Source organism: Vanessa cardui, chromosome 2 (assembly GCF_905220365.1).
Source record: "Vanessa cardui chromosome 2, ilVanCard2.1, whole genome shotgun sequence".
Taxonomy (NCBI): Eukaryota; Metazoa; Arthropoda; class Insecta; order Lepidoptera; family Nymphalidae; genus Vanessa; species Vanessa cardui.
The window spans coordinates 686,824-700,667 of NC_061124.1; the positions used below are offsets into that span (position 1 = coordinate 686,824).

The 13,844-nt window shown below is 30.7% G+C and overlaps 1 protein-coding gene across 1 annotated transcript in view; it reads left to right on the forward strand.

The window, feature by feature from the left end:
• LOC124540398 overlaps window positions 1-13,844 on the forward strand; it is a 53,188-nt gene that overhangs the window by 30,642 nt on the left and 8,702 nt on the right. Inside the window, exon 2 of the mRNA XM_047117910.1 lies at window positions 10,794-10,913. Coding sequence (XP_046973866.1) covers window positions 10,794-10,913 — 120 coding nt within the window. The remainder of the gene's footprint in view (window positions 1-10,793; window positions 10,914-13,844) is intronic.

The window sequence follows — 13,844 nt, forward strand, 5'->3', positions numbered from 1 at the left end:
ATCGTTTTGTTAATAATGTTGATAACACTAAATTCAGTTGTAGTTATTAAATAAACTCAAAACGAAAATCGATAGAGAAACACGAAAAAGGACTGAACAAATTTTAATGGTGTTACCTCGATTATCTCGCTCGTTGTTATGATCAACAGAGTTGTAGAGTATTCACCACGTTCACTATCATTCATATAAGAGTCTATCAAAAAAATCTATATTTTTATGAAGATACCAAAGTTTTCGGAAAATATTTTGATTCGGGAAGATATTTACCAAAAATAAGCGTTAGCATTTGAAAGACTCGTTACCGTTTCATAAACAGTATACGTAAAAACTGATTTCGTATTTCAGTGAAACTGTAAAAATATATTTATTAACTTAAATTACATAATTATCACAATCTTACAAGATAGGTCCACAAAAATATACGGATTTCAATATTTCTTATAATATATGCGTTAACGGCTTGTCAAGAATTTTAATGTCTATGGTATATGGCAGTTGTGTTCTATTATTGGCTTATTTAATAAGGAAAAGCTACTAAAGAATCATTTTAAAACATAAAATTACCCTATAAATATTGTTCAAGAGGAAAATAGTTAAAAAATGATGTCTTCTTCAGACTAATGTCAAGTTAGTGATGATAGAAAGAGAGATAACTATGTTCAAAGTAATATCATCCATGTATTCAATAAAAATGTATAAATAAAGTGATCAATTAAAAATCTTCAATTTGTTGCCGTCTCAATAAAATTCGAAGCGTGATGAGGAATGCGTAGCTTTACATTTTCACTGCTTTCAAACCGGTCAGTGCTCCTGGCATTGACCTACATAGCTGTCCCTTCTATTGTTTGTTCAGATCTCATTCCACGGGACTAAGGAACAATGAACGTACCGCCACTACAGTTTTATTTTTTTCCCTCCTTGAGGTTTTCATTTTTCTCTATAGGGTAATACCATTAATATGTTTTGGGTAATAATATATGTTAACCACAAAGAGTTAATTTTAAAAAATTGTTAAGTTATCAAAAATTGTTGAAAAAAAAAACAGAATGTCTTTCGCTGGTTCTTCTTAGCTCTGACTACTAATATCCGATCAGGTAATATTTTTTTCATTTTCAAGAAGTGCGCATAACTCGAATTCCTCTATATTAAATGAAGACTTTGTCAATTGTTTTTCGCATTGGCAACACAAATCAAATACAGCTTAAGATACAAAACGTATTAAGAGGATTCAGAGAACGCAGCTGTAATCGTTCATCCTGTTTCCATAACACAACGATTCTTCCGTCCGTATCATAATCGGATCTCCACATAACGCGTCAGTGAAAGTTCATGTTTGCGCAACCGGCGGCCCAAGTAACCGGCGATAGGTCAAGTTCAGTTACATAACGTACTTTTACTGGAGGCAGCCTGCCACCGCTCATTGTACCAGAACAAGTCTGGTCACCAACCGTTCACCATTGATTGGAAAACGTAAATGTTATGTATTTATTATTTGACCAGAGCCCATGTGACCACGTCTTGTGATGATAGACGATCGTCTTCAAAAATAGACGCTGTCACTACGAAACATGAAATGAAATTATACAGTTAATGCATAGTTTTTATGTTAGTCGGTGGAATAATGGATGAATGAATAGTCCCCACCCAGACATTCTACTGAACTCTACGCCAAGTGTAGTGTTTTTCTATTGCAAACAGTCTTGAACTCAGCCCAGACGTGATTTTCTTTGTGTTGGATTATACGTTATACTCTAATTCGATCTTATTACGTCAGTTTCATATTGTACAAAGTTATACAACAAATTTATGAATTCTATTGAGCGCAAGTTTCTTGTGCCTCGTACCATACACTAAAATATTACAACTTTATATGTCAACAATCAATGTCCATACCGAACACGGACACATGAGCTAAACTAGCTCTTATATCTTGTATTGTATTGTAATAAGTGCGATAATCCATCGCGGTTACGTACCACGTACACTCCATATAACGTGTGGAGAAATTGATGCGTACTGCGATTATTGTCGCGAATTTGAACTTTGACAAACGATAACAATACTTTCAATATACTTAAGAATTCGAAATGAAGTGAAAATCATATTATAAAACATTCAAGAAAAAAAATGTGCTTTAATAGAAGTCTTTACTATGTAACTATGTTATTACATAGTTACATAGTACTATCCCCATTTCAAAAATCTTGAAGAGCCAGCGAATTTTCATATCGAGAACATGATTTGACACAGAAAAATATTTGTACATCAGAACTTAATTATTTATATTATCGAGTATTTTTAACGTATTACATAATAGGTACACGAGGTGTTCTGCTTTAATTTGGGTGGGCCGCCATAACTCGCCCATAACTTCACCTTGAATTGATTGAAAAATTATCATTTCAAACACATTCTCGTAATATAATATCAAACATACAACTGATTTGAGAATGTCACAATAGTAATTTGTATACGTGCGTTCTGTGGATGTGTGTGTGCGGCACACATTCACAGAACGCACGTATACAGTCCCAGTAAAAATATCCGCCAAAATAAAAATGCGCTTTTACTCTACATTTATAAAGATTCAAATAGTTGACCTTTTCAATATCAACACATAACATTTACACAATTATTTTATAGCTTTCCTTATTCTAGATTTGCGAATTAGACATTTGTATAACATCGTACGTTTCATAATTTAAAAAGCTATTAGTTACGTGATATGGGTATAATATCATTAAATTGACATTTACAAGAAACGTCGATACAACACGCGCAAATTAACGTCACTACAATCAAACTGTATTTACATATACAATACAAATGGTTAAATAATTAACTAACTTATTACCACAGACAATAACTGTCTAAATGGTAAAAAATAACACACAATTGCTATCATAACTTGCGATATTTAAATCTATCTAATATGTTATTTCTTCGTATTTCAAAACGAAAAAGCGCGAATCAGTAATAATTTTAATAATGCCAACAATATGTTTTTATGGTAATATAGTATGAAGGCATTGACATAACCGGGTTAGTCGAAACAGTTGAGAAAGAAGCTAGGACGTCTAGTTGCCCAACTGGCACACGTTGAATAGCAATACATCAGATCATTAGGATGCAATACACTCACAAACCCACTTATTTTCAGATTAGTAACTGGCCAGTGCGTGCGGGTTTACTTGTTTAATCTAGCGTTGACAGGTTATCTTTGCGGATAATGTAGCGTAAAAATTATTTTAGAACCGAATAAGCTGAATGAATTATTTATTTAATCAAAACGATTATAACATGCATTGTATGATCATTACATAGTATAAAACAGAGTCGCTTATCGCTGTCTCTATGTATGCATGGATTTTTAAAATTACGCGAATTACGGATTTTGATGCGTTTTTTTTAATAGAGAGGGTAATTTGAGAGGACAGTTTTTGTATATTAAATACAAAAACAACGAATACATACAGTATTGCACCCGTGCGAAGCCAGGGAGGTTCGCTAGTATATCATCATTTCAATGAATGATGTCTTAAAAGTTTATTATAAAAATTAAAGTTGATCCTGTATTCTGAAGGAATAAAGAACATGTTTACAGTAAGCTTTCAAGCGATATATGAAATAAATAAATAATTAAGTGTAAGAATAAATTCTTAAAGGCTTGAATTCAAAAAGGCTTAACTAACCTAAGGTCAATAAGCCAACACTAATTTTAATGACTAAATGGCGTAGGTCGGACAAGGGCAAAAGTTTTGCAAAATTAGATTTTTACTTTTATAAGTAACACCTTATTACTAATGCGTTACTTTAAAAAAAAAATATTTTCATTTCAAGAGATTACCCGTAGACTACACATAAAAAAAACAATATTTTGCAATCCATGCGTCTTTGTCATCTGCGTGGCCAGCTAAGGTGAAATTTACAAAATCACCATTCAAAAAGCCTTGTAACATATTTCTAGTTGTTTCTACTTCCTCAAATAATTTATTATAAATACTTAGATAATCTATAAATATCAGGTTATCAAAATAAATGCTCTAACGATATTATGCAATAACAGCTTAAAAGTGTTTGTAAGACTACTCGACGGTATTTTTGGCTTTGATTCGGTTTAATCATAATTTAAAACATTTTACCTCGAACATTACCGTCATTATGACACTGCAATTTTAGCAAATCTATTATTTCCTAACAAGTACTTAAATAAATGAAATTGCTATTATAACGAAGAATATCCGTAACAATAACATCATCCTGGCGTTTATATTTTAACAGATAATAAATAGTGTTTTATTGACATTTAAATTAACCGGACAAAAAAGTATTGCTAAGTTTTGGACAAATTAATAGTATTTTCTTAATCTCTTTTAAGTATTTGAGTCAGTGAGATATAGGTAGCACGAATTTATTTATTTAAAAAATAAAGTAATGTTGAATTATACGTTAGTAGGTATAATATATAAACAATAATCGCTCACAAAAACGGCATGTTTTTTTTTATAATAAACTTATTTAAATAAATATTATTTTATGAGGGTTTATATATTATGGTAACCCTGATGTAATCCCATTCAAAGTCGAGTCCCAAAACTTCCATTAGCCGAACATGGGACATAATATGTATTTTAGTGCCCATGGTTGGTGGCGCCTTTGTTGTAAGAAATTAACAATTTTTTTTTAAATTGCTAATATTTTGATGATCGTAACCACTTAAACTAAAAATAAAGTGCTTAAACATTCAAAGTATTCTGCCAATAGATCAATTTTACAACATATGCCTAATATTTGACCGGTAAAGAATTTTAACGAGTCACCTTGACTGTGGTACAAGGCGTATATTTGTCTATGGTTTTAAAACACGACACACCTAATATTTAAACTATATTAATTTTTTAATTTCATCAGTCAATACATTTTAATGTTATGTCAGTAATTATTGAGAAATGTATGATCTTGTATTGAACACCGAGGTCTCCAAATAAACAATAAATATTTGAATGATTTTATTTTTCTGCTTAAAGAGCTTGCGCAAAGAGAGTTTGTATATTTGCGATAAATGTAGTATTAGTTGTCGATGGATTTTGTTTATTACTTTTCTTTGAATTTGAATATGTAACAAATCTAAACAGGTATGTCAATAAGTAAAAGAGATTTAAGACTTGGATTGATTATGTTTCAAGTGTCCTTTAAAATTGTATTAATCACCAATTAAATTATAATGATAACATTGATGTAAAAATAAAATGGCTGATACCGTAGTACGATTTATATTTAATCAGAACAAAGAGTACAATAGAAGTTGCATAAGTAGTTTAGAATATATATCTACTCACCACACGAAATGGTACCATGTTACTATTTCGTGTAGGTTATAACAACAATAATAACAGTTTCAGTAACTGGCTTTAGATGAAAGAATTCTTTATAGCACAGTATATTTACAAATAAATTTATTAACATTACTGTACAAAGGGTACATTATTACTTTAAAAAATTATAGACAACCTTTTCATTAGGTTACATCAAGATAGTATAAGTGTAATAACTAATATTATATATCATGAATTATATAATATTTGACAACATTCAAGTATATAAGTAAATAACACACAAAAATAGATGTAGTTTATAGTTATATAAGGTCAAGAAAATTGTGTATCAGTATACGAATTTTCTCGATCTGTACCGAAGCCATTTCTATTCCGTCATTCTCTGAATAAACTTTATCAAGTTGTCAACCGTATGACCGAGTTGTGAGACTGGTTTCGGAAACCTTCAAATTGCTTGTAATAAATAAAAAACCTTAATATTTAGTCAAAGGTCAACAATCCTTATTCAATAACAGGAAGATAACACAATTACCATAAATAATTAGCGAGGAGACATCTTTAATGTGTTCCGATTGGATATTAACGCGATGAATGAATGCGTATGCGCTGCATACGAATTATAAATCGATTAATAGTAACGGGTGCTGGAATTATTGAAATAAAAATAATTACAGTGCCGGCGATTAAAATAAGTGAATCTTAATCAAACATTGCGGGATCAAACCCGGATAGTCTCTACTGAGCTTCCCAATTTGTGGTTATAATAATGTATGTCTTGCTCGGCGGTGAAGGAAAATGCTGAGAAAACCGGTGATTGCTGTATTTAAATTTTGTCACACGTGTATTATACCAATAGATATAATTTATAATTAATGAGCTAGTTGCTAGAGCAACGATTTAAAATATATATATTTCATTTTTCTTTTAATAATTTACACACGAAAATAAAATGTTATTTTGAAGAAAATAATTAAGATATTCATTAGGCACACATATGACTTAATATAATTAGAACATTAATTAATGAAGATGATGTTGTCATCCTGTCTGATCGGTCGCAGTGACCCATCGTAAGGGAGACCAGCTGACTACGCAGGTTATATTTTAAAGCATAATTGTTTGCACAAACATTGTGCCCGCTCTATTCCACACCTCATAATCCGATGGGTCCAGCAATATAATAACGGCTTATGTGCTTTCCAAGACATCCAAGTGCATATACTTCCAAACTCCAAGAACTTTTCCATTGAAGAATCTTTATAACTTATTATTTAGCCCGTACTGGGGTTTGAACATAGAACCGCATCTGAGCCTTTATAGCTAGCCACTTTACAAAAGAGGAAATCATACATAAAGATATAGGTTTGAACATTATCTATTAAAATTACAATTAAATTAATATACCTACTTGTTAATTCAACCTTACATATGTAGACGGAAAAGCTGATAGTATCTACTTACACATCGAATAGTAATATATATAATACAATTATACTAATTACGACGAGAGCATAACCCTGAAAATTAATCGCGTTAATAATCAAGATTTAAAGCGGGAAAAACAGTGAAGCACAACTATTTATATAATTATTTTATTTACTTAAACGTCCGAATCACACTGCATCTTCTGGTACACTTTTTGGTTTGGTACATTTACCAACCAAGCATTGCAAAAAACAAACTTTTAGCCAATGATTAGTATAGATTGAATTGCACTGCCTTTTTCCATTTTTAAATAAGACGTTTATTTGCCTGAAAAAAAACCAATGATTTCGTTTCTGGACCATTGGATTATTGATTTTTTTGGAGGAAAGGGCGATAGCTAGAAGAAAACTGTTTGCACGGAGGCGCTCGTCATGCTTGTGTCAAAACTGTCTGTATATCTCTATTGAACAGGACAGACATTTAACCATTTTGCAAGTAATAACGATATAGGTAGAAAATACTTCTCAATAAAAAATGCATATAGTCGAAGTCTTTTATTCTCGAACAGTTATCCGTTGGTTAGTTTAGTTGGTTAGTCTATGTTACATATTATGAATATGTTAAGTAATATTACGTTTAAACGTTGACGATCTGAAATCTTTTTGTTCCGTAACGCTGTTAAGATAAATTTTGTGAAGTCACAAATTTCTTGAACATGACCCTCTTACGGCTCTCAAGTCACAAACCTTGCGACCTTCCCTTGAATCAGCAACTTGGATCGAACTGCTTTCCAAATATAACCTTATTCTTTCGTTATTTTTAATGAAACAATTAAACTAATTAGTTACTGTATTTTTAAGTTTTAAATTTAACTCGATAAATATTGTTAACTAGCGACTTGTCCCGGCTTCGCACGGGTGCAATACTGATACTAAATATACTGCAGAATATATTTATTTACGACATCACATTACAAACTTCTAAAATTATCGAGTTCTTTCAAATCGCTTCAAAATCCGTTACGTAGTTTTAAATATAAAAGCATACAGAGGGGCATAGGGGCAGAGAAAGCGATTTTGTTTTATACTATGTAGTGATAGTGATTAAGTGATATTAATTTTTTTTTTAAATCAAGCATTAAAGATGATCCGAAAGAAATTGGGTTGATTAGCGACTGACGTATTTCCATGTAAACGCTATGGTGAGTTATTAAATACTTAGTAGGAAATATCGTGTCAATAATTTATGGCGTTTTTCAATTCGAGGAACCACAGATAAAATAAAAAAGCATAAAAATTCATTCACTCATTCATTATCAATAAATGACATACCGAATTGTAATCGACAAGACGAATTATGTCCAAAAGGTTGCTATTTATAAGTAATAATTTTAAAGATGAGATCGTTATTAAAATTTACAAATCACCGTGATAATCTTGTCTCTACAACATTGACAGTTGCTAAGATGATTTTGAGCCTTAAATAAACCTTTATAAAGTATGTTTTGCAAGTGATGAAGGTGATTTACAGAAAAATAGCTTACAATTGATGACAGTCATTACGCGTGGAAGTAATTTTCAAGCCATCAGAAAGCTTGAGATACTTCCTTATGTGTGGCGGAAGGAAGGTTTTCCTGTAGGTTATTGACCTTTGGGTTCAAGGGTGTAGAATGCCGTATCCTAAATTACATGAATGAATAAAATACAGTAATCGATCAAATTGATCGTTCACTGACCTCTGTACAAGTTTTAAGGACACTTCCAAAAGTGTTTACTGTGGTCATTTTATTTAAATAAGTCAAAAACAGTTAAGTTTAAACGTTAATATTCAAATTTGTGATATGATGTGCGTTTCTGAATATTTGAAATATAATGAAATAGACTTTCATTAGATATGAAATAGTCTAAAATCTAAGTATTTCCTAGTGGTTGATGACTGCGGGTTCAAACCCGGGTAAGCACCACTGATGTATCGTTAGCTTTTGACAGTTTCAAATTCTTATCGTTTATTATTCATCTGGGGCTCGGCTCATTTCATTTAACTTAGGAAGACTCTAAAAAATATGTTGAATACGCAATTATTTTTATTACTTTTTCGTGCATATTCATTTGTTTTAAAATAGTGTTTTGTTTGAAGTCGGTTTTTCTTTTTGTTAAAATTTTATTTATTTTTTGATTTTAAGTGAAGCTGATGTTGACTAACTAATTTTTTTAATATGGATAGATTAAACGTTCCGTTTATATGAGTCAGAAACTACTTCGAGGACAATTTCAAAGGAAACTTGCGAATAAAGCAAAAATAGACTTTCGAAAATGCGGATTTAATACGTCACGCGGCGTAAACTACAAGGATCCCTCGAAAGAGCTGTAATCGAACTCAGCAAAAAAACTTTGAAAAAGACCAACTATATTTCGTACATCATATGACATCACATCACATACACAAAATTTGATTAAAGATTCTGCCCCATATCGCACCCTAACTGCGAGCCGTATAGGAGTTCCATCACTACATAGTATAAAACAAAGTCGCTTTCTCTGTCCCTATATCTTTAAATCTACGCAACGGATTTTGATGCGGTTTTTTTTAAAAGATAGTGTGATTCAAGGGGAAGGTTTGTGTATATAAAACATGAACAATATAGTAAAGAAACACTGATAATTTTAGAAGTTTGCGATGTGATGTCGTATATAAACAAATTCTGTAGTATATTTAGTATCAGTATTGCGCCCGTGCGAAGCCGGGGTGGGTAGCTAGTTGATTATAATATTCGACTATGATAATTACATAAACATAACCACATTACGGAAGGTGACTCAAATATCCAAATAACCTATAAATAAAAGATTCGACCGAGTATCGCTAACGTGCTCCTCAGAATTGTTCCGTTCCCTTCCGTTCCGTTACTTTGTCATGGATCCTGTGCTCAGAACCTTACCAAACTTTCACCAAATTACCCTTGAAGTATATATTTTATAATAAAAAAAGAATTATCAAAATTGGTTAACGTGATTTTCAGTTATTCACCTATTTGTCGCGCATATACATAATGCAAATTTAAGACTTATGTCGTTTTCACATGGATACCATCATCGGAAAAAAAAAATAAAAAACATGGGACCCCACGGGAAGCACTACCTTTCAAACAAAAAAAAAATTATCAAAATCGGTCCACCCAGTGAAAAGTTATGAGGTAACAAACATAAAAAAAAAAAAAAAAATACAGACGAATTGATAACCTCCTCCTTTTGGAAGTCGGTTGAAAACAAATATATAAATACATATTTTGACTTTCTTAAGAATCGTATTTGTGATATATAACATCGTAATTGTGCATTCCGAGGAAATAGCACCATTGCGACGGATATGTGCAATAGGAAGTCAGATTCGACATACTACAACATGAATATATATATATGTCATACATGATTACAAACTGACGAGACAGATGGTAATCCGTCGAAATAATGTGAGCTGTGAAATATGATTGCAATCTGTCGAGGCTTCACATGAGTACAATAAGTGTAATAAAACTTTTAGATTGAAGACGGATCTCAAAAATAAATATTTTTTTACGTTTATGTAAGTTGCCATTCTTATACACGTATAAACTCTACCATAGCAAATATAAACCTTCCTCTTGGATCAACCTGTTGATTAAAAAATTTATAAAGAACAAATTATAATCATTTGTGTAGTATAAAATAAACAGTCAATTACAATACAGTACAGACGGCGGAAAGTGACTGTTTTGCGCAATGTGGAGATTACGCATTACTGTTAGAGTGATAATCGTTTTATATTTTTATTCTTAGGAGAGAATAAATAAGCCTACGATTTACCCGCTTTGTTTTCAGCGAGAATGTTACCCTGCTAACTTCCTTAATCCGAACTGCTGTTGAGAAGTTCTTTTCAGCAAATTAAAGTGTAGAAGGTCTGGAATTTATTAATACGTTAAGAGATTTAGACCACAAAAAAAAATTAAAACGTTTTCATTTTTTCGTTTCATTAAAATATTTTTCATTGTTTCAGTGGAAGACGCGAGCGGTCGCTACACATCCATGTTCTACTGGGGTAATAACTACTGGACCGGCTCCGCGGAACTGTGCAGCATCCTAAACGAACAACACACGCCTTCTAAAAATCACAATCGTAAGTATAAATTATAAATTACTTAAAATAATCGTTAACGCTTTTCACTGTAACACTTTTTAGTATATTCGAAAATTAAGGGATCATTTGAATTTGAATTCCATGCACAAAATAGCAAATTAAATAGGCTGCAAATTAAAAGATATACATACATACGAGTCCAACAATCGATCCCTTTTGTTTTTAATGTTCCTTAACATAATAAAATAAATATCGTAAAAAATTAAATATGTTATCGTACAATCTAATTCAATTCAAAATTAATATATCATCTATGGCTTACACTGCGTAATATATAAAATTACGTAAACCGCTAAAATACATTTGGACTAATTAATATATAATTGGAATTTCAGGAAATGAATATTCATTTTGTTTCAAGGGTTATTAAGCCGGATTAATATGTGTTGTTAATTCTCAAGTATATACTTAATTTACAAAATTTATCATTTTTGTAATAAAATAAAATACAAATGTTTGTTTTTCTTATTGTTAGAAAAATTACAAAGATGAAAAATCTCTGTGTTATTACCTCTTCGCAGCTACAATGCTGAACCTATTAGATTAAATTTAGTATGTTGACAGTATAGTATGGTTACTTTTTTGATCAATAAGGGAAGATGCGATATTTTTATTTCATGTTTGTTTTAAAGAACTCCATATAGGATAGACCACAAGTATATTAAAAATCTAAAACACTGTAATTTATAATCTTAAATAAGTATTCATAACAGGAGTGACGTCACTGAACACTCTATTAGTGTTTTGAAATACGTTCCGTCTCACGATACTTTAATTCATAATTATTGTTAAAAAACAAAATTATATCAAATATAAGCCTTGCAGTAGCCCGTCTTTTATATTTTTTTAACATTATAATAGCAAAATTTTCATAAATATTATATTTGCACGTTCCCTATTTCACCCCTCGAAGAAGTAAAATAGGGATTGATTTGTGTGCTACAGTTTTTTTTTTTACAAATTTCGCGTCGGTAATGCCGCTGCTAGTTAGTTATTATATAAACATTATATTTCGATGTAATCCAAGCATAAATCCACTTAAATAAAAAATATCTAGAGCACTTAAATAGTAAAAAAATAAATTAAACCGACTCTTATTTTATGTACTTAATGGTACTGTTACGATATACAAAATACAAGTTATAGCTCGTTTGATTAATAAGAACTTGTTAAAATATTTAACCTAAAAATTCTAACACAGTATAGTTATAACAGATATACTATATTTGACAAAAATACAAAAGAGAACTTGTAATAAAATATATATGGTCTATTACTTAACAGTTTGAATTCCTTCATATCTATATCTATACCTATATATATTTTTATTTAGATTCACAACAAATCCGTGTTCGGGTCATTGAACTCTATACCATTTACATAAAAAATTAACTCTTTTCTTAATATAACTCTATTGAGTACTGAATTTAATAACACAATATAAATAACAGTATGACGGTAAAGACAGTTACGGGTGAACGTATAAATTTTAAAATACGCGTCGAATATAGAACCTCTTTTTATTGCTTTAAAAAAAAAATTAGTCCTAAATAGAGTTGTCAATAATGAACAATTAATTAATATCCAATTATTATTTTTTACGGTTTTAATCGCCTTAAAGTCTAATTAATCTCTTACGCCGCTTAATTTGAATAAGGTGTATTGTAAAAGATAAAACATTGACGTTTATTTTTAATTTTTTAACAATTACTGTCACGTATATTATACAACTTAATGATACTTATGTATGTCAATTAGTATTTAACAATTATTTTTTGTATGTTTCTGTGCCTTAACGCCATTATTGTCCGCCCGTCACTTCTCAAGGATTGATGCACGCCATCATTACCACGTTTATTTTCTTAACCAATCATGTAATGGATATTGCGCTGAACGGATATATAATGAAATCCAATGAAATTAGGAAATAAATGCATTCTTGATGACCGGTGTCTGTGTTATAATAAAAAAACGTAGTCATCACGTACGCCAGTAGCAGACCAGTAGATGTATTGTTCAATTGATGATTTTTGAATTTATAATTAAAGAAAATAAAAAGCGGCACATGAGGGCGTGGTTCTCCACTAGATGTAATTGATATTATCCTTATCCCTTATCCTTACAAAGTATAAAACAAAGTTGCTTACCCCTATCTGTATGTCCCTATGTATGCTTACATCTTTAAAATGATGCAACAGAGTTGGGTGCAGTTTTTTTTTAATAGATACAATGATTTAAGAGTTAGGATTTTTTATGTAACATACACACAATATAGTAAAGAAACACTGATAATTTTTGAAGTTTTAATGTGATGTCGTAAATAAACAAATTCTGTAGTATAATTAGTATCAGTATTGCATCTGTGCAAAACTGGGTCGGGTTTAGTTGTTAATAAACTTGAAATTTGACCTTGTAAAATGGTAATTGCGATAGAAAATATGTTGCAGTTATAATATGTTTTAGATCAGAAGGTTAAGGACGATATTATAATAATCAGTAAGCATAATTCGGTGATAGTGACACAATCCAATGTCAAGTGTAATTTTCAATGTTATTTCAATAGGAAACAGTTATACATAACAAATCTTATTTTGGGCATTGATGTGAATGCTTAAGCAAAATGGTTTTTTTTTAAACAAGATGTAGTTATTATATAATATTATGCCAAAACATTGGTTAACCCGAAGACCTATTAAAATTTTAACATATACGGAACTGTTAAATAAAAGCAGTTAAACACGTTAATATAGATACTATTTAAATATATGTGTTCAAAACAAATCTGTGGAACGTAAAAATTACACGTGTTACGAATACTATATTATAAAAGGTCAAGGGTCCAATAATATTAATATTATTGGACCTTTGAGCGAAAATTACAATTTATCGTTCCTTTATGAAAATAAATTT